General features: G+C 40.7%; 1 protein-coding gene across 1 annotated transcript in view; it reads right to left on the reverse strand.

The window, feature by feature from the left end:
- Positions 1–25,844, reverse strand: part of ESYT1 (extended synaptotagmin 1) — a 66,840-nt gene that overhangs the window by 4,711 nt on the left and 36,285 nt on the right. Inside the window, exons 7-28 of the mRNA XM_087925241.1 lie at positions 24,787–24,842; positions 24,287–24,410; positions 24,007–24,183; positions 23,387–23,469; positions 23,052–23,100; positions 22,389–22,478; positions 21,168–21,260; positions 18,867–18,938; positions 17,911–17,997; positions 17,675–17,824; positions 16,175–16,327; positions 13,563–13,739; positions 10,862–10,944; positions 10,489–10,537; positions 9,769–9,858; positions 8,939–9,034; positions 7,744–7,815; positions 6,261–6,347; positions 5,210–5,353; positions 4,474–4,637; positions 2,785–2,883; positions 1,067–1,198 (exon numbers count right to left, since the gene is read on the reverse strand). Of these exons, the coding sequence (XP_087781367.1) occupies positions 1,067–1,198; positions 2,785–2,883; positions 4,474–4,637; positions 5,210–5,353; positions 6,261–6,347; positions 7,744–7,815; positions 8,939–9,034; positions 9,769–9,858; positions 10,489–10,537; positions 10,862–10,944; positions 13,563–13,739; positions 16,175–16,327; positions 17,675–17,824; positions 17,911–17,997; positions 18,867–18,938; positions 21,168–21,260; positions 22,389–22,478; positions 23,052–23,100; positions 23,387–23,469; positions 24,007–24,183; positions 24,287–24,410; positions 24,787–24,842 (2,327 nt within the window). The remainder of the gene's footprint in view (positions 1–1,066; positions 1,199–2,784; positions 2,884–4,473; positions 4,638–5,209; positions 5,354–6,260; positions 6,348–7,743; positions 7,816–8,938; positions 9,035–9,768; positions 9,859–10,488; positions 10,538–10,861; positions 10,945–13,562; positions 13,740–16,174; positions 16,328–17,674; positions 17,825–17,910; positions 17,998–18,866; positions 18,939–21,167; positions 21,261–22,388; positions 22,479–23,051; positions 23,101–23,386; positions 23,470–24,006; positions 24,184–24,286; positions 24,411–24,786; positions 24,843–25,844) is intronic.

Below are 25,844 nucleotides of genomic sequence, written 5' to 3' on the forward strand. Positions count from 1 at the left end.
ATATACCGCTTCACAGTACTTTACAGCCCTCTCTAAGCGGCTTACAGAGTCAGCATATTGCCCATCACATTCTGGCCTTTAAAAATCCTTAATGATATATATATATATATATATATATATATATATATATGTTTTCTGAGGTTCTCGCGGTATTTATATGTAGATCTTTGGTTGTTCGGGTTTTCTCCGCGTAAGATTCAAAGTACTTTGAATCTTACGCGCGGAGAAAACTAACAATAAAGATCTACATATATATATATATATATATATATATATATATTCTTTTCTTATTACGTCTACAAAATGATTGTAGGATAGATTTGAGATGATAATATGAACTGTCACAAAACAATTTAAGTAAAATATGATTATTTGTAAAACATGAATTAATAAAACTATAGTCAAATGATTAACAATGATATTAATGTATTTAATACTTGATTGAAAATATGAGAATATATACAATGTAATTGTAATTGAAGACTACAAAATAGAAGCTCAAAACAATTTGTAAACCAACCGGCACACTGTATGTATATATATGGAAGATGGCTTGATGTTTTTATGTTTTGTTTGTCTATGTTCATCTTAAAAACCAATTTAAAAAAAATCCTTAATGATCCTAGGTACCTGTTGGATGGCTTAAAGGTATAATGAATGAAATAAAAGGATAAGTGCCAGGGTCATTTAACAAAATTTACCTTTAATAGTTACCTTTCAACCACCAGAAATGTTGCATCAGAGTGCATTTCCCTGTATTCTGATGGCATCTAATTTCTATCAGTAACTTGAAGAGCAGAAACCCTGAGTAACATTTATTTTGCACAAATTAATCCAATGTAAATTCATGTTGCAATCATGGTTTACATACGTACACTCCATCAGCGTATGAACACGTTTAAAAGTACGAGGAATGGCAAATGTTGTCCTAATTAAAAATGGGCAAATGGATCAGAGGGATCGGTTTATGTCAGTGAGGTTCCCAGATCCCTACTATATCCTTCCGGTATCAAAGATAACCTTTACAAACATGCCTCTACTCCCATATTGCTGATTTCTCCCTTACTTCTCATTGAACTCGGGATTCACAGTTTTCTTCCGTACAGTAGTCTTTTTCTTGGTGACACGAGATTTGTCCGGCAGCAGGATCAAAGAGACGTAGGAATCAGGAGCATCCCTGCCGTTTGACTTGAGGTTTCTGGAATAGGGTCAAAGGAGAGGGCTCTTTAAAAAGGAAAGAATCTATCTAAATGGTTTAGAACAGGGGGCTCCAACCTCTGGCCCACGGCCCGGTGCTGGGCTGCAACCCATTCAGAAACTGGGCCACGGAAGTGGTGGGTGAGCATGTGCGAAGCTGCATTTGTGAAAGAGGCATGGGCACAAAACCATTTCCCCCTCCACCCCGCCTCTCCTGTTTCCTCCAGTCCACTGAGCTGGAAAGGTTGGAGATTTCTGGCTTAGAAGGTAAATACAGTAGTGGCTAAAATTGTGGAAACCTTTTGGGAAAAGTGTATAATTTTATAAAATTTTTATATAATTTTATGGCACTACTCCAAAAAAAAAAAAGAATGGTGTTATTAGCCATCAAACCTTAAAAATATACTTTTCCTAAAAAGTTTCCACAATTTTGGCTACTACTGTAGCTTGGAATCATTTTAACGTAAGTTTGGTAGAGAGAACCAATTACTCAAACAAGAGGAAACCAATTTATTTAATAAAACAAGCCCCTTTGCTCCTCATCCATCAATTTGTCCTATTTTTTCATCATTTGTTTAAAAAACAAGACATAAGCCACCTCTTCTGAGAGGATGGCGGCCCACCACAATATTCATACACAAGCGTTCTTCCACAGAGCACTGTAAAGCCAGCTAGGCCTGTCTGTATTGTCCTCAGAATCACCCCAGATGTAACGATCTGCATTCAGTAGGACTTAGTTATTATTTTATAATGTTCTTATAGAATCTGTTGGTGGAAAGTACTAGACATCCACTGGTACTCTTTTGAAGATGGCAAAGTCCACATTGGGGATAGAGAGGATCATTGGTTTGAAAGAGGAGTAAAAGAGGTCATTCATGCTAACATTGAGCAGCCCTCTCTCAACAGAGAGGGAGGGATAAGACATCACTTATCCTCAGCCTACAACACAAGACAGCCCTTGCAGGGCGGAAGTTCCAAGAAAATCCCACAACCCATTGTACTCTCCTGATTCAGGAGAGCCTGAGGACAAAGATGAACCTCTCAGTGGCTTCAAGAGCTCTCAGGGAGAGTGCTAAGGACCAGATGACTGCAAAGAAACCCATCCTTCCATTTCCCCACACTCCTGTTTCCATTTCCCCCTGTTCCCCATTTTCAGCCTAGACAGCCTCCTGCAGCACCCTGCCGGCCAAAATGGGGCATGGAGGGGCTGTGCAAGGTCCCCCCACACCCTGTTTTTAGTCTGGACAGCCTTCCGCAACAACCTGCCAGCCCAAATGGGGCGTGGGGGCTTCACATGGCCCCCACGCCCCCATTTTGGCCGGCAGAGTGCTGCAGGGGGGCAGGCGTCGTCCCCCCGCCCCCCGGTTTTGGCTGCCAGAAGCACTGTGGGCCAGTCCTTTGCTATTTCCAGGCTGGCCCCACAGGCCACATTTAAGCTCCCTTGAGTTTGACACCCTTGGCTTAGAATGATCTCCATGTTCTGTAGCTACAGGGAGAAAAAAAATCTAAGCAATCATTCTGGAGGTTCATACCAAATACAGTTTTCATTTCTCCCTTCCCCAAACAAATCTATCCTACGGTTATTACCTGCAGGCATGTATGATCACGATAAGTTTCCTTGCATCCATGTTGTACCAGACAGTCATGTGCAGCTGTCCCAGAGGCGTGTCTACTAGCTCCAAATTACTGCAGGGCAGAAAGACACAAGGGCAGAGCAATATTACAGAAACTCAAAAACGCCTTGGGTCTGGTTTGAAGAAAAGGGGGAGTATTTCTACACCCCTTAGTAGCACATGCAGAAAAATAAGGCAACCATAAGGAACGCCGAGAAATGGATGGGAAGATGCCATTTGAAAGATCGGAACCAATAGGATGGGAGGTGGGGCACAAAGGCAGGAGAGTTTGTTCTCCACGTGGCAAGAGAAATGTGGAACTGAGGCAGCAAACTGCATCGGCGATGAGAATGGTGGCAGGTCGCAGTGGCGGCCTATGTAAGGCAGCTATGAGGAGGGCTGAAAGCGAAAGCCGGAATGTTTTCTGCAACTCTGACTGCAGGGGGAGGAGTAAATTTGCTGGAATTCCCAAAGCCCAGCTGAGCAATGTGCTGCAAGACAAAACAGCAGAAGAGAGCTCACCTTTTAAAGCATCAAATTATTACGTACATAAACAGCAAGCGTTGTCTCTCCCTTTCTGGTAAAAAGCTCCACTCAACCGATCTGCATTAACAAGAGGTTATTCAAAAGCCTACAGTGCACTGCCTTCTGTGTCTTAGGTTGTTGACCCTGACTGGACTTCACGGAGGTCAGCTTTCAATTTCCCCTCCCCACTAAAAAGTTTCCTCAGGGGAGATTGGTGCAACATCACAGAAGTCTTCTCTGAGGACACAGCAGTCAGAGGCATGAAAAGACACTTAGGACTGAAAAATCAGGTGAAAAGGGGGAAAAACAGAATTTCAAGGGAGGAATTACATTTTCAGGCTATCACACTCAGCATTGATTTGACAGCGGGGCAGCCTTTTTGCTCCCGAAGGCTGATTCAGAGGTTCAGAGAAAGGGGTAAGAGGTACATCTACAGATGCCCAAAGATGCATACAAACCAACCTCTTGCTTAGGGAGTGTAGATTTCTTAAAGTAGAAATAGCAATAGCACATAGACTTATATACAGCTTCATAATGCTTTGCAGCTCCCTCTAAGCAGTTTACAGAGTCTCAGCATTTTGCCCCAACAATCTGAATCTTCATTTCACCGACCTTGGAAGGACGGAAGGCTGAGTCAACCTTGAGCCTGGTGAGAATCGAAATGCTGGCACTCGGCAGAATTATCCTGCAATACTGCATTCTAACCACTGCACCACCAGGCGGTAATTGTGGGGAGAAGCCAGGGATAGTGTGTATTTGTTTGGGTGTGCAAGAAGGGACTTTGTGCAACATCTGGCTTAGGAGCTATCAATTTCTTACAGTAACAAGCCAGGGAATACGTGTGTGTGTGTGTTTTGTGCATATATACACACACACACATATTTTGCTGGTTTCCTGACATTTCTAGCATTTCATGAACTGGATGGTAACCTAGAGTAGTGTATGCTTCATTTATTTAGAGTGGCAGTAAACTAGTACAGCAGTCTCTCCAGAAATTATCTTGAGAGAAGAAGAGAATTTCTTCAGATCCAGAATACTTGGCTTTGTGCAAGAAAAGACCATGGAACCCTCAGCCCAAAGAGGAATCTCCTCACCCACCTGCATGGAGTCTGTATTCTATACAAGGAGTCCTCCTTACCTGTTGGTGTGGGGGATCCGCTGGCGCAGCTCTTGCAAAGAGCCAGAGTCTCCATCCTCTCTGATATACAGCTCAGTCTCGGATCCCTTCTGGGAATTCTCCTCATATTCGTCCCCTGCTGCAGCATGGAAAGCCTCCACCCCCGAGTGCTGAGAAATCAGAAGCTGGGGAATTGAGAGCAAGGGGCTTAGAGCCTGCTCTGACTGGCTTCTTCATGCAACCCCATTCCCCAACCCCTTTGAGGCAGTCCAAGCAAGAAGGACAATTGGGGGCCTCAGCATTATCGTTATTGTAGTACTTAGCAAGAGCACATAGACTTATATCCTGCTTCATAGCGCTCTACAGGCCTCTCTAAGCGGTTTACAGAATTCAGCGTACATATTGCCCTCAACAATCTGGGTCCTCATTTTACCAACCTTGGAAGGATGGAAGGCTGAGTCAACCTTGAGCCTGTTCAGAATCAAACTCCTGGCGGTGAGTTAGCCTGCAACAATGCATTCTAACCACTGCACTACCATGGTTAAATGTACGGTTAACATTTAACAGGAACTTGCAAGATTTAAAGCATTTACACCCTCCTCTCTTTTTAGTCTCTAGAAAACTAAGGAAGGTCCTTTCTAAATGTTTCTCACACTTTCCTCCCATACGCAGACTGAGCTGCCTCTTACCAAACCGTTGCCATAAGTCTTCCTCCTGACTCTCAAGGCCATTCCTGCACACCATCACAGCTACTTACCCCAAGCTGCACTCGCATCAAAATCTGGCTAGAAGGACCAGAGTTGCTGAGTTGGAACCAGTGGTCGAGGACGAGCTCTTCTGCAGCGAGCAGTTGTGACAGTGGGAGCGACAGTACACCCAGGCTGTGCCCATCATCCTTGATCTTTGAAGTAGAAATAAAAAACAGATGGCAAATAACCGTCTATACCAGATGGAAAATTAATTTTCCAAAGGAGCCTCATGGGAAACTGACAGAGTGTTTGCAGTGTGACTTCTGTTGTGAGACAATCCTGGAGCACAACACAGCACATAGAGACTTTGTCGTTTAACAATGATTTATATACAAGACACATACCTATATATACGTCTTAGGCACATACCAGGCAAGCTATCAGTCTTCATTACTCTACATGGAGAACTACAATAGAGATAGAACACGAGGAGAGAGAGATACACTCTCTCATGGCCGCCTTTATATAGACAGCTTCTTAAAGTGGCAATAACCCTGCAAATCTAAACTATTATGCGCTCTAACCTTCCCAAAGACCATAAAGGATAGCACGGCTGCATATCATTTTTTCCATTTATTCAAAATGCCTATAAATAAACCACATGTACTAGCTAGCTCAACTTTAGCTATTCAGTTTCTGCACTCTAAAATGTTTACTTTCATTAGTGTCCTTTTTTCACAGAAAAAAAATATTTTTAAAAATTTTGTTAATATAGTAGCCAGGCCACATGTTAAGAATTTGAGGCATGCCACTGATAAAAGTTATATTCTGATTGTCCTTAAAGCTACCAGGAAGTAGAACTCACTTGCCAATTCTCCCACCTATAATAGAAGTATATTCAGAATATATTCCACCTGTTGTTGTGGCAGGTGGAATGCCACAATCATATTGCTTGAAAAACTTGGTTTCCATGTTTGAAATTTCAATTCCCACTATCAAATTAAAGTTCTTTTCAGTAGGATAATCCAGTAAACTGAGTCCCACTGTTTTGGTTCTGGCACGTGTGGATGGCGAAGCAGAAGAGGGTATTTGTGAGGAAGAAGTGCCCGGGACACCTACCTGCAACTCTAAAGATTCTGCGTGGGGCCTCTTGATAAGGAAGGAGAACGCTTCATCCCACACAGGCTCTGCTGTCTGAGGGCAGACCTAAGGGGCAGAAACAAGCCTTACATTTAAAAAATACAACAGAAGAGAAAGACAGCATTTGTTACATGATGGCTTAAGAACTTGCACGGAATAGGACATCCAATCATAAGAAAAGGAAGTCAGTTATATGCCCTCAGTGAAGCGTGGACAGATAATCAAGACTGATCTAACATGGCAATATTCCAGAATATGTCTGCCTTAAGAGGTAGACAGAGCTGTTTTTCTCTTTTATATAATACTTTTCTTTCATGGTTAAGTAATCTGTTTATATAAAAATCCCTCAGTCCTTAATTAAAAAATATCAATCGCATAGGGGAGTTTCCAAATATTTCTTTTTAAAAAAGTCTCCCTCTGCAATCGTTCCCTGGTGGTAAGTGGTATTCAGCTTTGTTCGGGTATTTTCCCACGTCATTGTAGTTGTGCTTTTAAAGTTGTAGCAACATTTCGGCAGAATCTCATCTGCCATCATCAGGCTTCTGTATTGTGTCCGTCTGTGAGTCATTTAAAACTGAAACAACTGTGGGGGCCTGACTCACAGACGGACACAATACAGAAGCCTGATGATGGCAGATGACATTCTGCCGAAACGTTGCTACAACTTTAAAAGCACAACTACAATGACGTGGGAAAATACAATATAATAGAATATATAATTCAACAAAGCTGAATTATATATATACATATACATACATACATATATATATATATAAAAAAAACCAATTTGAGTCAGCCCTTGTTTTATTTATTTTGTAACCAACAATCAATTGCTTTGCATATTTAATATGGAAGCTGAGAGAGAGAGATCCAATCTTCTGTGGCTCTATCGCTAGAAAACATTCTCCTCCAAGTTACATAGGAAATCTTTATATAGGAAAATGTGTGTGTGTGTGTGTGTGTGTGTGTTTGCACATCTGTTCGTATGCACAAACCCTGGCTTTGCCACAAACCCCCTCATATTGCAGCTTCCTCTTTCCCCGCATTCCGCCTTCACCTCACCATATTTCTTAGTCCTCTCAAAGGAAAGAGTGGCAGAAAATCACTCAGAGTTTCCTAATTAAAGTAGTAAATTAGCAATTGCCTGCTAACTGCAATATGTCCCCCTCCTCTGAACTAGTTGCTGGAAGTAAAAATGAGGGAAGAGTGGGCGAAAAATGAAAATGAAAGAACACACCAGGCTGCTTCTGAAAGTGATCATAAATTCCTAGGCTGAATAATAGCATCTTATTTGTTACCTCTAAAAGCACATGCATGCTGCTTGGCTTCTGCTTTAAATCCACCACTGTTAAATCAACATTACACTAAAAACCTCAAAGGAGACCCTGGATGTATATTCTTAAAGCCATGATTTACTACCCACTTTCAGCATTTATTGTTTCCTTCGTCCCATTGTCATTACCTTCGTCTTATAGGAGATACCACGGACAGACAGGCTGACATAAGGACTGGGTGGCTTCGATCCCTTCCGGAGCTGGCAAAAATGGGAAGAGAAAGTGATTGATATTCTGCTATTAAGGATATTCACAGGATGCCCCATTACAAAGACTCCTAGTGAAATCATGGACACTTCCATACAGTTTTCAGCTTGAAATGGCTTGCCAGTACCCTCTTCTAGGAGGTCTAAAACTTCCCAGTCTAGGAATTTCCTGGCAGTCTCCCATCCAAGGACTAACAGTTTTAACAGATTAACAGATAATCAGAGTTGGAAGGGACCTTGTAGGTCATCTAGTCCAACCCCCCGCCTAAGCAGGAGACGCTACACCATTTCTGACAGATGGCAGTCCAATCTCTTCTTGAAGGTCTCAAGTGATGGCGCTCCCACAACTTCTGAGGGCAAACTGTTCCATTGGTTGATTGTTCTCACTGTCAGAAAGTTTCTCCTTGTTTCCAGGTTGAATCTCTCCTTGTTCAGTTTCCATCCATTATTCCTTGTCTGGCCTACAGGCGCTTTGGAAAATAGCTTGACCCCTTCCTCTCTGTGGCAGCCCCTCAAATATTGGAACACTATCATGTTTCCCCTGGTCCTTCTTTTCACTAGACTAGCCATGCCCAGTTGCTGTAACCATTAAGCAGATCTGAACCTGTTTAGCTTTGGGGGATCAACTGCTTGCTTAGATAAGGTCACACTAAAGCTCATAAAATCAGGCACAGTCACATAGTGTACCTGTTCAACAACTGGCACAACTTATGACTGTAATTCCAGGCTCATTTAGTCTTAACCCAAAGACTACCCGTATACCATAGGGCACAAGATTGACTAGATTAAAGCAAGTGAAACCCCCCACCCCCACAAATCGATCCAATGGGGAAAGGAACAGACTTCATTCATCCTTCCTAGTATGTTCCAGTTCAGCTACCAAAAACTAGATGTCTTTGCTGTTTGGAACAGGGCTAATCTCTGGATTAGCTGGGCTCTGAATCGATGGCTGAGTGGGCTCCAAATTCAAGTTTTCCTGGTCTCTGAAAAACAGTGTTCCAAACTAGTTTCTGCTAGTGTTGCTCAGATGACATCAACAGCTGAGTTTCTGGTCATGGATTATTTTAGCTGCAACAGCCACTCCTAGAACTAAGAGAAACATTTTCCTGGTACTCACTGGCAATTCAGTTGCTCTGTCAAGGAAGACAGAGAGGACAGCAGATGATAGTTCTTCACTCTTTGGGGTCTGGATCAAGCTGTTTACTCTCAGAACCTGGAAGAGGTGATCAACAGTTAGGACAACATTTAAGTATTTTACCACCCACCATTAGAGGACATTTTGTAAGAAAATCAAGGGATGGGCTTATTGCTTCCATGTGTTTCTTTCAAAGCAACAATTGTTATACAACACCTTGGTAACCCACATCACGCAATGGCTCGTCACAAAAATAGGCCTTTTCATATGCAAGAGAACATGCTGCCCGCAGGAAAAACTGAGGTGATGATCAGTTGCTAAATGATTGCCTGACTTCACCATCATCAAAGCCAGGGAGGTGACCATGAGAACACTTCCTCCCAACTTCAGAGTTTAGGGCCTGCGGGTTACCCTCAATCCCTCTTGCAGCTCAGCGTCCCTCAGCTGTCTGAGCAACAGGTCCGGCTTTGATCACAGTTATGGCAAAACAGGCAAAGCCAAAGAAGAAGACAGTTTTGTCGACACCCTGTGAAGGTGTTCAGATACAAACCATCTTTGATTCTGGTTTTCACCAAGCTTTTCATAACCCATCAAACAAAGAAGAGAAAATATAAACAAAAAACTTTTACAACATGCTGATTTGTTTTCCTAGATAAGAAAATCTAAGAAAAAACCATAAATGGTAGAAATGGCATTGCTGTTGTTATTGCGTCTGAATAGTTTTACCTCTTTAAAAACAAAGAACTTTCTTCCCCACCTCCCAATTCCAGTCAACCCTACATGGCATTCTCGTTCCTGAAAGTCTCCATTACCTGCTCCAGGTCTGCGGCACTGGGTATAGGAGGCAGGCACTCCAGTTTCACGTGGAGGCGTCCTGATTTCACGTCTTCTAGGGGGAGCCACTGCAACAGGAAGGAGGTAAGACTGTTTGGTGGCTGATCAGCATGTCTCAACCCTCCCTCCCCACTGCCATTAAGAGCGTTTCCTATTATTTAGTTCTTGGTCAGATTTATATACTTCCTTTAAGACAAGGGTGTCAAACTCATTGAGGGATGCATCAGAGTTGTGTTTGATTTCAGGGGCTGGGTGGGCGTGGTCAGGGTGGGTGTAGCCAGCTCTACATCACTCATGTTGGGGGTGCCTGTGGTGGCACGGCCCTCCCTAACTCCGTTTTTGCTGGCAGAGGTTGCAGGAAGCTGTCACAGCCCAAAATGGAGCTTTGGGAGGGCCCCACGCAAGCTCCATTTTCACTGGCAGAGGCACTGCAGGCCGGCCCTTCACTGTTTCCAGGGCAGCCCTACAGGCCCGATCTAAGCACCCCAGCCCATGGGCTTTGAGTTTGACACCCCTGCTTTAAGACCTCAAGGTGATTTCCATGGGAATCTTCCTTCCTTTTATATGTAGACAAAAACATCCTTGCAAGGCAAATTGGCCTGAAGTACAGCAAGTGGCCCCAAATCTAAGGGTAGACATGAACCTGGGTCTCCTCAGTCCTAGTCCAACTCCTTATCTGCTTCCAAATGCAATTTTACCTCATCCAAAAACTTGCTGCTTAGCACACGCTTCAGGGGGATCTTGCACCTGGGGGAAAGGGAAAGTTACAAGAGTCACAGCATTAAAGAAGGGCCTTCCTTCCTTCCACTTTCTCCTTATCAAAATTAACCTTACCGGGAGCTCAGTGAGAGACCCAACTCTTCAGGACTAACTCCCCCAAAAAAAAAAAAAAAAGACAAATCTGGCTGTGAGATTTAATCTTTAGGAAAGGAATAGGGAGATATAATGATCCCTCTTCTATTCCATGCAGAATCTGGGATATCTAAGTGCCTTCTTTGGCTTCCTATTCAGATTGAGGGAGCAGTGACCTCTTTTTTGGGGTCCAACGATTTTTCCTGGCTCTAAACTTACCTCCCCAGGAAATCATCTTTGTCGACATCTTTATCGTACAAGTCAAACTCTACTTCCTGTCCTGGGATGTTACTCACAATGACCTGGAAGAAAAAGTAGACTGTTGTACAGAAGAACACAAAACAGTAGCAGGGATCAAAGTAGGAGTCTTTAATGAAATAGGAGTGAAAGCCAAGATTTCCTCTGATTCCAGCTCTGGAATGATTCAGTGTATTAAGCCAATAATGAAAAAGCTAGGAGGTAGAAACTCCTGTTCTGGAAATTAGCCCTACTTCTTTGGAAAGGGTTGAGATTCAGTCATTCATTTAGTCAATTAAATGGTTAGACATACCATATCTGTCTGGTAAAAAAAAAACAAAAAACATCCCTTTCTCATCCCATTTTCTCATCTTTCCTACTACCTTCTTTTGGTATCTATGATTTATCACTTTGTTGTATTTTATGATTAATGATTATAACTATGATCTATGCTATATGACCTATCACTTTGTTATAAAAGCTGTTATAAAAAATAAATAAAAATAGAATAAATAAAAAATAGGGGAAAAAGGTGAAGACTTTGTATAATGGAAAGTGCCACCTTTTGACAAAAACTTGAGCTCAAAGAAGGGAAAGCATCCTGTTTTTGAATGAACTTGTGTGGATATAATATTAAAGAAATATTGAAACAAAATAAGAATCTTAGAAAGTGAAAGCAGAACCAGAATAAACAAAAAAGCAAGGAAAGACTGACTGTGGGATTGATTGATGTTTTTGGTATAGACTCTGGGCTGGAAGAATTGAGAACTTTAGAAAATTGAAAGAAGAAAAAAGGAAAGTAAAAGTGGTTTTTTTGTGGACTTTAACAATCATAACATTCAAGAGTGGGTAATGATGATATCTCTTTGGGAATTAAAAATGGAACTTAAAAATATGAGAGAATTACTACAGGAAAGAGGCAAATCACTTTGTTCTGTGTTAGAAAAAATGGAAATGGCGATTGAAGAACAAGAGGAAAGAGCTTCAGAGAAGGAGTCGTCGATTCAAGGAGAAGACATTTTAAATAGACAATTAACACAAAGAACGCTACAAAGAAGTGGGGAAAGAAGGAAAGTTAAAAAGTTGAGATTTAAGAAGGCAATCAAAAGGGGGAATACCTGTTAAGTCGGGAAAGACAGAAAGACCCAGCAGAAAAGGGGGAAGGAAGATATTAAGAAAGAGAGGGATATAAACTGGAATGAGAAAAGAGAGGGAGAAAAGAGAGGGAGGAGAAGCAGTAAGAAAAAGGCGCATGAAATAAAGAAATAAAGAAATACAGAAATAGTAAAATGTTGGAAAGAAATTGAGAGAAATGGTTGATGAATTAAAAAGGGGATTCTGCAGGGTGACAAGGGGTAATAAGAATATTTCTGCAATTAAAAATATTTAGAAAATAGGGTAATATAGATATTGATAACTCTTATTAAAAATTAAGGAGGGGAAATATGCTGCGGAATCCAAATGAAAAGATGTAATGATTATTATTGTAACTTCTTAAAAATAATGGTTTATTGGGAATCAAGATGAGGGAATAAAGGTATATTTTAACACAATCAAAGCAGTAAAAGGGGGAAACCTATACTTGTTTTTTTTTCTTTAGTGTTAAAACTTGTATTAATTTAGTATTTATAAAAAGAATGTGTAATGGAAAGGGAATATGACAGACTAAAGAACCAACTAAATTAATAAGTCATATAGACTATTAAAAGCAAGGAGAGACATTGGCAACCTATTATTATTATTATTATTACACATTATACATATTGTTACACAAAATTACATATTGTTTATCTTTATTTTTAAAATAAATATTAAAGGATTATATTTGAAATAATTGAAATGAAACAAAAAGATGTTTCGATTGAGATTAATGAAAGAGGCCAGAATTAGCGTGTTTGTTTCTCTCCTTACTGAAAATTTGGAATGGAAAAGGTAATAATAGAATTAAGTATGCGTATATGAATGTATAATTGCCGTCATATTTGTATGTAAAGGTGATGACACGGAAATATGTTGTCCACTAAAAAGAGATTTTTGTTTTTATGTGAAAAACTGAATAAAATTTGTTAAAAAAAAAAAGAAATTGAAAGATTATAAACTGGGAATTTGGGAATTTTAAAAAAATTCAAAAGAGGTAATAGCAAACCCTACATTAAAACATCAATGAAATACATCAACGGCTGATCCTTTTTCATCTTGCTGGTTGTGAAAAGAGATTTCTGAATTGGCCCTGGTTTCTATTTTGCTACGTATGAGTATAATTTCTTTAAAGTTTTGGTAATAAACCAAGGTCATGCAGGGAGAATGATACAGCTTATTTCCAAGACCAATCCCTAAACCAACCATTATTTGATTTTTTCCCCTTGTTCTGTTTGGATTTGTTCTAAATACAATGAACATTGAACCAGAAATACAGACTCCCTTAATATTTGATTGCTGAGATAGGTATTTCGGGCATGATATGTTTCAGAAATCAGACTTGACCGATATTCAATGTCAGAATGTTTTCTCTACTTTCTATTGCCCAGATAGCTCAGTTACAAGGTCAGATACAGTACAGATATATAGTCTTAAAAAATAGTATGATTGTATTTCCCCATCAAATCCAAGTCTTTGAGGAATAAGAGGCTGAGGAGGATACAGTTTTGATATATGCATGAAAGGAGATGGGGAGAATCCTCACCTCATAGATCTCGCTCCAGCGAGGGTTGAGATCTTCCTTGATGACTCTGGTGCGAAACTTCTGGCCTCCCAAGCGCACCTTGACATAAGGGTCTGACTTGCCCTTAATCATCCCACCCATGAAATTATCCTTGGCGATTAGGTTCTCCGCTTCCAGCACGTGAATGCGAATTACACTCTGGAATTCAGAGCAGACACAGTTTGCACGCCACATCTATTAGTCTGGTTTCCATGGATTTCTTAAATCTTCCCAGTTTTAACTACAGCAATTCTTTAAGCAGAATGGAATAAGGAAGAAAGACTCAATTAAGATTCTGAATGCCCAGATTGTTTACTTTTCCTAAAATCAGACAGAATTTGGTCAACAGCAAAAAGGATGAAGGGATGGCTTTGAAGGACAGGAAGAATTGTTACCAAGGGAACAGCCAGTGAGCATGGCTTGAGCCCATTTCGAGAATTGATTTGAGTAAACAACTTAGACAGGCCTCTCTAGTTCATACAATAATGAGAGTTCAGACCTGCAAAGTTCTGTTATGCAGATGTTACCATCAAAATCATTCTGATCTATATTCCATTGGTTTCTTTGACTGATTTACTTTGATGTCATGTCCACAATCTATGATATAATTTCTTAAATGTATGATTGCTATTCTATTTATTAAGATCTGTATTCCTCCCTTCTCCCACTTCAGAATGGTAAAACACAATGGAATAAAAATCACAGCAATTGTAATGAAGCAAAATCTGCAGCAGTGATAAAAGGCAATAACAAGACTATCAGAACATAATCAGAGATGCAGCTTCCCCAGGTCTTCATCTAGCAAGCTGTAATGGGAGCATTGCAATCAGGATGGTGTAAATCTCTGATTGCATCCACTGGAATTACAGTGCTTGAGAACTGAGCCCGTCCGTCTATCTCCTCTTCTCCACCCCTCAAATCTGTTTCTCTGATTACAAATGTATTATAGGTTGAAATCACTATTTGTTATGTGGAAAACATAGAAGGATGGTATTAGGCACGACACAACTTTCAGATTTTTTAGCCTTCTGAGGCTGCAGACTGCATCCTGGATTAAATATCAAGTAAACTACTTGTTGCAGATGACCAGCAAAAAACTTCCAATCTACAACTAAAAATCTACTTTCAAACAGATTTTGAAGTTCTATTGCAGTAAACAATTACTACTATGCACATTGTTTCCTTTTATTTATTTGTTTCACCTTTCTTAAAAAGGTCTTGATTAATAAATTCACTTTCCAAAAAACAGTTGAGACTTGTGCCTGTCAATTAGCATGGGGATCTAAGAATGAGACACAACCTGGATGGTGGCTAGAGGCCACACACTCTCTCTGCCTTTTAAACTTTGTTTATTTTTGTATGGATTTTTAGCAGGATTTTTACTAGCATGCTTCTCAGTCACTTAGACAGTGAGGTGACTGTCTAAGTGACTTTTGATTAGAATAATTTCATTAATACCTATTATAAATAAATATTGATATATATAAATCTTAAGAGTAATTTCATTTATACTCATATTCACATATTGTGAATAAATATTAATGTATCTAAATATTAATTTAATTTGATAGACAGTATTTATTCATTTAATATCACAGTTAAACAAACAAACAAACAAACAAACAAACAAACAAGGCTGCTTATTTGTGCTACCATAACTATCAAAAGACAACTGCAAAGCACAGTTACTTTCTCCATTGTCTTTCATATTCAGGGACAGATAGCCAGTCTGCATATGTGACTGAGCCGTTCCAGGTATGCGGACTTCAACCCCCAGGATTCTCAGCAATAACCAAGCTGGCAAGGGAATTCTGGGAACTGAAGCCCACAAGTTTACAGAGCAGCCATGTTGGGGAGAGCTGTTATTTTCAGGGCTTCTTTGAGAGTTCTGGCTGGTCACTATACGAAACAGGAAGCCAGACTAGAAGACTTTTAGCTGGATCACACAGTGCCAGCCAAATGACTACAAAAAGTTTATGTCCTTATTTTTACTAGCAGCAGAACTATTTATGTTTTCATGGCAGCTGGGGTTAGGTTATTTTGGGATCAGTTAAGAAGAGGCTTTGAGAGGGTCACAACATAAATAGCATAATTGAACTTACGATGATTAAAGCTTTGTCCACATTTTCTGTAAAAATAGCAAGACTTAAGGAGGGAATTTCATGCTCTCCTTTTTAAAAAGTGAGATGAAATGTCATTTAGACAGGTTGAAGATTTGCTTGTTCTTCAATGTCTGTCTGATTTTCATCGCCAAGTTACATATGTTTAGACCATTAATATCCATAAAGAATGCCAAATCTGGTCTTCCTCTGAGTTTGAAGTGACAGCTTAGAACACAGGGATCCCCAACCTCCAGGCCATGAACCGTTACTGATCCGTGGCCTCTTAGGAACCAGGCCGCACAGTTGGGAGGTGAGCGGTGGGTGAGTGAGTGAAACCAACCTCCCCTGCCCGGTCCATGGAAAAAACTGTCTTCCACAAAACCAGTCCCTGGTGCCAAAAAGATTGGGGACCACTTAGAAAGTCCCCACTCTTACCAAAAGGCATGACTGACTATTAAGGTTGGGTGGGGAGAACGTGTAGTCTTATCTTACCTCAGTGCCAAAAGTAGCATCTGGACTGGCCTTGGTGGGACGAGAAGGCATATCGACACTGCTACCAAGATGGGGACTCTCTGTGACATTCAGATTTCCTGGGGGGCGTGGTCTGGTATTGAAACAGACTTCAGGGGTATCCAGATATAATACCTGAAGAAATTATATGCCATGAAAATATCAGGATACGCACCCAGGCAAAGAGAAGCCGAGGAACTGCTGGCCCTCAACCACAATAATGAGGTAGCAGTATCTGTCTCTCATTAGCCATAGCTTCCTATTCCAAACTTGGGCACATCAAATTATAGAATGAGAAGAAGTCATTTTAACAATCAAATCCAAGCCACTGAATAGTATAGCAATGCATATTAGAAATAAATACAAATAGTTCTGAAAAATGCAGTTCCAGGCTTTGCTTGAAAACCTTTAGCGAAGAGACATTCTTGCCTCTCACAGCCGAGTGAACCATGGAGCCAGACAAACCTGGACTAAGACAAATAGGAGTTTGTTTCCAGACATACGTAAGAGGTATTCAAAGATCTTCAATGCAGGATTCTAGCTCATGACTAAAGTGACAAATCTGCTAAACATCTGAGAAATCCTAAGGACCTTGTATCCAACTCTTTATCACCAAAGTCTGATCTGTAGAACTAATGTTATAAATCTATCAATAGATCTTATTTAGCCTCTGGCTTCCAGATTTGTGTAAATGACTCCATTTCTTACCAGGCCCAACCTTGGACTTGTCATTGATGGTGTTGGACCAAAACATCAAGTCAGATCAGACGTTGAATCATAACACTGGGGTTGCTTATATAGCTAGCTATATTGCCCATTCCTGTGGAATGCAGTATAGGTCGTTCTTAACTTACAACAATTGAGCCCAAAATTTATGGTGCTAAGTGAGAAATTTGTTAAGTGAATTTTGCCCCATTTTATGACCTTTCTTGCCTCAGGTGTTAAGTGAATCACTACATTTGTCAAATTAGTAACAGGGTTAGAATCTGGTTTCCCCATTGACATTGCTTGTCAGACGGTCGGAAAAGGGGATCAAGTGACTCCAAGACACTGCAACCATCATAAATGTGAGTCCGTTGTCGAGAATGTAAATCACTTGGCCATGGGGATGCTGCAATGGTCATAAGTGTGAAAAATGGCCATAAGTCACTTTTTTTAGCGCTGTTGTAACTTCGATCAGTCACTAAATGAACTGTTTAAGTCAAGGACTACCTGTATTTAAGCTTAACTAGCAGTACAAGGCATGGATCCCCCTTTATACTTAAGAGTATAAGGCCACAAAAATTATTATGCAAGAACTTTATGACAGAACTTCCCCAAACTTCTTTCTTTTCTTCAAAGCAGCTGTGATTGGGAAAGATTCCTGTGCTACCAGAAGGATGAGATTCTCCAAAGAATTGCCACAATTTCCCCTATCTTCCCCCCAAAACAAAACTGTTCTTACTACACAAGGAGAAAGGTAATTTCATCTGCTTTCTTTACCCGCATAATGAGTTTCATGTAGATACGGCTGTTGGGTCCAGAATTTTCCAGCTGGAACCACTGGTCCAGGGTCAGATTATCAGCACTTAAAAGGCGGGACAAGTGGATTGTGATGGAGCCCAGAGTGGTCTGACGGTTGTCATCCTTGACCTATGGGGTCAAAAAGAAGAATGTCTGCAGCTGCTGTTTGTGCTGAAAGTGACTGGATGGGTTTGAAAAGAGAATAGGAACCTTACCTGTATATCAATGTCCTCAACATTCGGGTCTTGCAGGAAAAAGCGGAAGGCATCATCCCAGACAGGGGAGACAGTGTTATAGACAACCTAGCAGGGCAAAGGAAGGAAGGAAGGAAGGAGAGAGGGAGGGAGGAAGGGATGGAGAAAGAAAGAAAGAAAGAAAGAAAGAAAGAAAGAAAGAAAGAAAGAAAGAAGGAAGGAAGGAAGGAAGGAAGGAAGGAAGGAAGGAAGGAAGGAAGGAAGGAAGGAAGGAAGGAAAAAGAAAGAAAGAAAGAAAATTACAATGTAGCACTTGGTGAAAAATGACAGTGGAGTATTACTGCCCTCTGTAGGCATAGTTAGAAACAGCATTGTTTTGACTGATAGGACAGACTTCTCTGGGGAATTAAGGTAGATCTTCTGGCAAACAGCATTTTTTTTCTAATATTCAACTGGCATCTTATGTAATTCAGACTCTTGTATGATGTCCTGCATTCTACAATTTAAGAAAAGGTCTTGATCTTATTCTGCATGACATAATTTCCGGCCTTTGAATAGCATTATCATATCCTTCCTTCCTCACTCTTCTCAAAGCCAAATACTGCCAGTTCTTTCAATGTTCACAAAATTTAGTTTCTAAGCTCTCATTCATCCTCTTTGGCTTGCTTTGCTGTCACAACCTGAAGCAGAGGAGTGAGCAACCTGGCACCCAAATCTCATTGCTAAAATTCAAACTTGTCTAAAGCCCTCCAAGCAAGCTGCTACCGTTCTGAATTTGGATACCCGAATGGGTGATAAAAGTCACAACCAGCCTTTCTACCTATGCGCCGTTTCGATGGGATGTTACAATTTGGAAGAAATGGGACAAGATGCCTCTCACCTTATAAATCCACAATGTGCTACCAGTATTTCCACGTGCAGTACACCAAATGGCTACAAATGGAAGGCAATTAGAAAAAAAAAATAAACATTCTTACCCGGCTCTCCCTTGTGACATCCTGAATTGATAGCTGAACCATAGGATTAGGCTCCTTACTAGATTTTTTCAGCTGGGTAAAATAAGAGGAGATAAATGATAGTATTCATCTGGGAAGGACATAGTGGAGAATCTTACATGACTTTGATGAGGGAATAGAAGGGAAACTCATCAAATTTGCAGATGGCACTAAGCTGGGAGGAATAGAAGCCTAAAAATGTTAAAATACAACTCTTGGTTGTATAAACAGGCATAAAAACAAAATTCACGTGAAGTATTAGTAACCGCTTTATAAACCCTTAGTAAGACCACATCTGGAATACTGCATCCAGTTTTGGTCATCACATTAACAACAAAGATGTTGAGGCTTTGGGAAATGTGCAAAGAAGACCAATTAAGATAATTAAGGGTATGGAGACAAAAACATGAAGAACAATTGCAGAAATTGGGTATGGCCAGTCCAGAGAAAAAAAGGAACAAAGGGTTACATGATAGCAGTACTCCAGTATTTGAGGGGCTGCTACAGAGAAGAGGGGATCAAATTATTTTCCAAAGCCCTGGAGGGCAAGACAAGAAACAATGGTTGGAAACAAATCAAAGAGAGAAGCAACCTGGAATTAAGGAGAAACTTCTTAACAGTGAGGACAATAAACCCATGGAACAGCTTGCCTCCAGAAATTATAAATGCTTCATTTCTGGAGGTTTTTAAGAAAAGACTGGGTAGCCACCTATCTGAAATGGTCTAAGGCCGTGTTGGCGAACCTATGGCATATGCATGCCAGAAGTGGCACACAGAGCTACTTCTGCCAGCATGCAAGAGGTCACCCGGAAGAGCCCCACTGCGTATGCACAGTGCCGCCCGACAGCTGATTGTTGGGTATCTAGTGCACATGCACCAGGAGGGTGCGGGAGATGCACGCGTACGTGCAGACACACAGTGTGAGATCACGCGTGCATGTGCAGGGGGCGTGGGGGGACAGCACGCATTGCCTTCTGGGTGCTGGTATGCAGGCACGCGAGCACAATTTTTGGCACCGGAGCCGAAAAAGTTAGCCACCACTGGTATAGGGTTTTCTGCTTAAGTAGGTTAGACTCCTGCTTAAAGACATCCAAGGTCCCTTCCAACTCTATTCTGATGGATTAATCTAAGAGACTTTAGGGATTTTAGATCTGTATCTCATAGCATTCCATACTACAGGCAAAACTGGGGCTTTTGGAAGATTAGTATCAGCAAAGACACTTTTGATGCCCAATCTGTGATGTGCCATTCCTCACAGCTTCTTTCATGTAGATTCCTCCAGTCTTAAAACAAGACTTGGGAGGAATCTTATAGTATTGTTGAACAATTTAGAGGCAGCAGTTGCTGGCCACGCTCCCTGGCTTAACTAGGGCTTATTTTTTGGGTAGGGCTTATATTAGGAGCACGCAAAAAAATCAGGCTTGATATGTGAAAGTCTTATATAACTTTAAAACCAGAACAGCTAAAGATGAAGGTAAACTGCTTCTGCAGTAGACTAGAGATGAGGTAAAAGTTGTCATGAAGAATATAGTTACCGGAAGTAGGATATGTGTTCAGAAACATAGTCTATCAGAATTTTAGATCAACATACCTAAGAAAAAAGCTCCACATTTTTCACTTATAGAATTTTAATTTAAGAAGCAACTCAACACAATCTTGGATACCTTAATAAGCTGATCAACCCTGAAGTTAATTTTGTCTACCTACACTAACTGATGCACAGGCGAAACAGCCTTTAAATTTTTCAAGGTGATCAAACTTAGGCAACATGGCAGAATATTTTCTGTACAAAGCTGCATTGTGCAAGTTGCATTGCAACGAGCTCTTTAACATCTTTTACAAGTTTATCTCTTGTATTTATGTACCTGAACTACTGATTTCCACGTATCAGTTATAATATAAACAAAGAAAACATGTACACAGAAAGAAGAACACTGTGATTAAAATAGAGCTTCTGGTCACAACAGGATGATTATGATTATATTTTTATTATAAATAGTTGCAAACTATCTAGAGTCCAACAAGATGGAGGCAATGTATGAATTTCATGTGTAAAATAAATGGCTTTTTTAAAAAAAGACATTTGCTTGTGGCTGCTTTGCCCCATCATTCTGCCCATGCTTTCCCAATTGTTACAATTCCCAGAGTTTCCCATTTTGGGATAGGACAAACTTATCAACTTCAAACTCACATCCAAGCTCTGCCCCATTTCATATTAAAAAGTGACTTTTGGTGAAATAAAAGAACCTATTGTGAAGGAGATGCTATCTTGTGACTACTCACTGGTAAGTCTTGTGCTCTGTCTAAATATATCACCAAGATGGCTGCTGACGGAGGATCTGGCTTTGAGGAGATAGTTTTGTTCCACTGAAGAACCTTCAAACAGCATATAAGAAATAAATCAGCATTAAGTAGCAATTTTTACACAACATCTAGCATATCTACCCTGTTTATCCAACAATACGGCCTCCCCCAATAGGAAGTCCCAGCATGTTTTATAGGCATGAAATGAAATTAAGCCCCTCCCCCCAAATTAAGGCCTATATTAAAACAGGCGAAATGGGGGAATGGTGGGGGGGCTTGCCATTAGGAAATACTTTTGTTGCACACCCGGATATGGTGCTGCCTGCGTTGACCCCAATACGAAGTGCCCCACCAACACCGAGGTCAACATCCAAGCCGTCGCTGCCCGCCCGAAGATGGGGGGGAAATTAAGTCACCTCCGAAAAGATGGCCTAGCCATTTTTTCAGGGCTCAAAAAAAATAAATAAGACCTGGCCTTATTATATGAGAGACACGGTATATCCTATAGCAGGAGAATCCAACTTGTATCGTCATGACATCATCACATGACTTATTGTGACTTTCTCCCCCCTTTGCTAAACTGGATGTGGCCATGGCCAGTGCATGATGCATTCGGGCCACAGGCCGTGAGTTTGACACTCTTGTCCTATAGTATATCACTCAACTCACCAGAGAGACCCAATTGTGGCTCTCAATATCATCTTAACAAGGGAAAATGTTTACAAGCCATTTTTCATTTTAAACTTTCTTCTAAAGTTACGCTTATCTTCACATCAGTTTATATCAAAGCATTCTTCAGAGATTATTCCCCCAATCCCCTAGTTAGTTTCCCATGCCTTCCAAGCCACAGAACCCTGCTTGCCTTGTGGAAATAATAAAAATATATGTCAATTTACAACTCATGGTCCAAATTTAACCCAGAATCCTATCTAGTTCTCATAATGTGTATATTTCTCTAAGAAAGTTTCCTCTAAAAGTCTAATTTAAAGTTTTGAGACTCACCAATCTTTGGCTTCTCCAAGTAAAAAGAAATTCAAGTAATTAGATAGGAAAAACCAAGACTCTGGAGTCCTTTGTCCATCAGGGTAAGCAATAGCTTGGCATACTCTTCTTATTTTTATGAAGAGGAACAACTCAGATGCTGCCACCTCTAGAGACACCCCTAAGCAGTATGTTGCTTCTCTAAATGTTTGCACTCACCTGATCCAACTTGGAAACATCTGACATGAGTGTATGCCATTCCAGACGTAAATGCACACGAGCCTGGCCCCCATCTTGTAGTGGGAACCACTGTTAGGAAAGCAAGCAGAAAGGAAATTAGAAATTCTTTATGGATAGGAAAGCGCTTAATATTAAACAACAGAGATTTATTCCTATAATGCAGGGTGCATAATTTTTTGAGGGGTGGGGCTGAAAACCAAATTCTGATCTTGGGTGTTGTAGTACAGTTACACTCTATAGATGGAGCAAAGACAAAAGCTAATTTTGCTTTAAATGAAATCAATTCAGTTAATTGGAATATACCCCGTCTTTAGTTATGAGTTTCCTCCTATTAAAATTACAAATTTGTAGCAAGATTAGAAGAGGGTTTTGTGGCTGTTTATAGTTCTGGACCCTCAAACTGTACCCTTTTGCTTTTGTAAGGTATGCAAGTTGTTACACAGACATACAAAGGTTCTATGACACTTTTAAAATCTCTCTACCATCCTATTCCCTGCCCCACTCCCAAGAGCCTTTATGGTCCCCCTTGTTTTCATTTAGCTGAAGATTGTCTATTCCTGACCGCACCCTTGCAGTTTGGGTTTAACCACTCTATGGTTGGTTCTAGGTATGAATCAGCCATCTTCCCTCCTCAGTGCTCACCTCCTCTAACACACGAGCCCTGAACACCTCCCCAAAGTCCAGCTTCATCCTGAGAAAAGAAAGAAGATGCTGATAAAGGCATATCCACCAATCCTAGGATTTTAAGGAATAATCCAAGATGCAGTCAGATTTATGCAGACCTCGTATATTTAACTTCTTGAGCTGGGGTTGAAGCTGCCGATTTTTAGCCAGGATTTTTAATTATTTCTATTTTTTTTTCCAATACTGTCCCAATCATCTCCGGCAGTGAAGTTCCAGTTTCCAGCCCACCATCACTCATTCAACCAGGTCTCAATTTCCTGCTTGACTTGGAACCAAAAGCCCCAGCTTCTCACCTGCCTAAGAAGTCATCCTGATCGGGGTCTTTGTCAAACAGCTCCACCTCCAGTTCCTGCCCTGGCACCTCGTGTACAATGAACTGTAGGGACAGTGAGGCGGGCAGTCAGAGCAGATACCACTAATTGTGTAGGCCAGGGGTCTGCAACCTTAAACACTCAAAGAGCCATTTGGACCCATTTCCCAAAGAAAAGAAAACACCGGGAGCCAATAATTTAACAACTCGTGTGACTGGGAGGGCGTGGCCAACTCAACGTCACTCACTTCCACCCAGTCACCTCCTGCTCTGGAATATGGAGTAAGTCTCCATCCCCCGCCATCACCCTTACTTTCTCAGGCCAGATGAGGAGTGATGGGGAGGGGAGGGGCCAGCCAGTGGTGGGATCAGCCGACAGGGAGCCGCAGCAGAGAGCCAAAAGAGCCACATGTGGCTCCAGAACCACTGGTTGCAGACCCCTAGTGTAGGCCATAGGAATGCTACTTCCAACAGAGAAAGGAAAGCAATGATAGCTGCATTGCATAAAATGGAAAAGCTAAGGTAAGAAGGGAGATTAGAAATGACGTGTAGCATTCCTAAACATTTATATTTAAATTACCTCTTCATCTGGCAGATAATTACCTCATACATTTCATTCCACTTGGGATTGAGGTTTTCATCAATGACTTTGCTGGTGAAAACCTGAGTTCCAACTCTCACAACGGCATATGGATCTGACTTGCCCTCAATCATCCCTTTAATGTACTTATCCTTGGACTGCACGTTCTTAGCTTCCATTAGATATACACGGACAATGCCCTGGAAGGGAGGAAGTAGATCATCTCTACAACTCTAACTCACCAAGCATTCACTCACCAGTAATTCATCTCTAACATTCATCTCACCAGTAATTTTGCCTTACCCTGGGGACTGGGCAACGGAGTTCAGCTGCTTCATGGAGATCAGGGATCAATGGGATGAGCAAGCGGTTGGGGAGAACCAAGAAAGAGGCAATGGAGTCCATGATCATTGTGTCAGACAGCGAGCTGTTGAGGAAAACAGATCCTGCTGGTCATGCTATTTCTTAATAATCTGCTAATCACGCTCTCTCAACAAGTTACCTCATGCAAACATAAGCTCCTCCAATATTTCTCAATGCCTTCTGCTTTCAGAATGTTCCCCTTCAATAAACTCAATTTTCTTCCTTTTTAAGTTTTTCCTTCAGCCTGTAAAATCTTCCTACCTTGCTACTCTTGCCTCTTACAAACTTAGCTCCACACCAGCTGCAACCTGGGTTCACAAAAGATGCCTTCCCAAGCAGTTTTGGCCGATACACCCCTAGATCTTTCCAGAACAGTTATGTTCATTTCCTTCTTGCCATTCTCATAACTTTTCAGCAAGTTATGGCCATCATAAATTTACCTCAGTCCAGGGATGTCCAATAGATTGGTCATTCCTGTCCAATTAATGTCCAGAGCCTGGAAAAAAAATGTGCAATGTAGAAGTTAGTAGTAAATCTACTGTAGAGAGTTGACAGCAATGAAATAATCGAAATTGAAGGTATTGCAAAGATCTCTTCATAATGCTGTATATTGTGGCAGATTATTTGAGAGATTCTCTCATGATAGAATTTAATAAAATACACATAACTTTCCAGTATTTGTTTTTTCAGGAAGCTCTACCACATGTAAACCTACAGCTTCTACAAATGGCTTTATTTATGCACAAGCATTGCTTGACCCCACAACACTTGAATCAATGGTATTTGAATGGGTACAGTCAAGAGTCCATAAAAAAGCATCAGATTATTTTTAATACTCAAAATACACTGTCCTTTGTTAAACTTACTTTTGTAGGGTACTGACAAACAGAGGAATCAGTAACAGATGACTATCAGTCAAATGGGTAATTTACCAAAGTAGGAAGATTGAGGGGTGGGGGGGGGGAGAAATTGTCATTATCGCCGAGACACGTAGATATGAACCACATTTGGCACTCTGGATGCCCTTCCTTTTTATAACGTTTTTAAAAATCCTTTTTGTTTATTTTGCTTCTTAAATACATTTTTAAAACTTTTTATTTGTGTGTGTGTGTGTGTGTGTGTGTGTATCTACTGGGATATAAAGTTTTCATTCCTGTAACCTTTAACTCAGCAAAACAGTGCATCATAGGACAACAATTTTTGAACCCAAGTTATGTCAAATGAGATAACCGACAGAGTGTGTCTAAAATCTGGGACCCATGATTCCCAAGAAATTGAAATTTGGTGAATTTTATAAAATAGTTTATAACATAAACATTGTCATAAAACAGTTTATGACATAATATCAAATGTCATCAAACATTTCCTATGCTGATGCTATTTTCAAGGCAGATGCATCTCTGAAAGTATCCCGACATTTCCAGTGAAGGCAGTGCATTCGAAATTCTATCATTTTTCAAGACGTTAAGGGAATTTGATAAGGGGATATCTCTAAAAG

Source organism: Pseudonaja textilis, chromosome 2 (assembly GCF_049901715.1).
Source record: "Pseudonaja textilis isolate UNSWEBS1 chromosome 2, rPseTex1.2, whole genome shotgun sequence".
In the NCBI taxonomy this organism is placed as follows: Eukaryota; Metazoa; Chordata; class Lepidosauria; order Squamata; family Elapidae; genus Pseudonaja; species Pseudonaja textilis.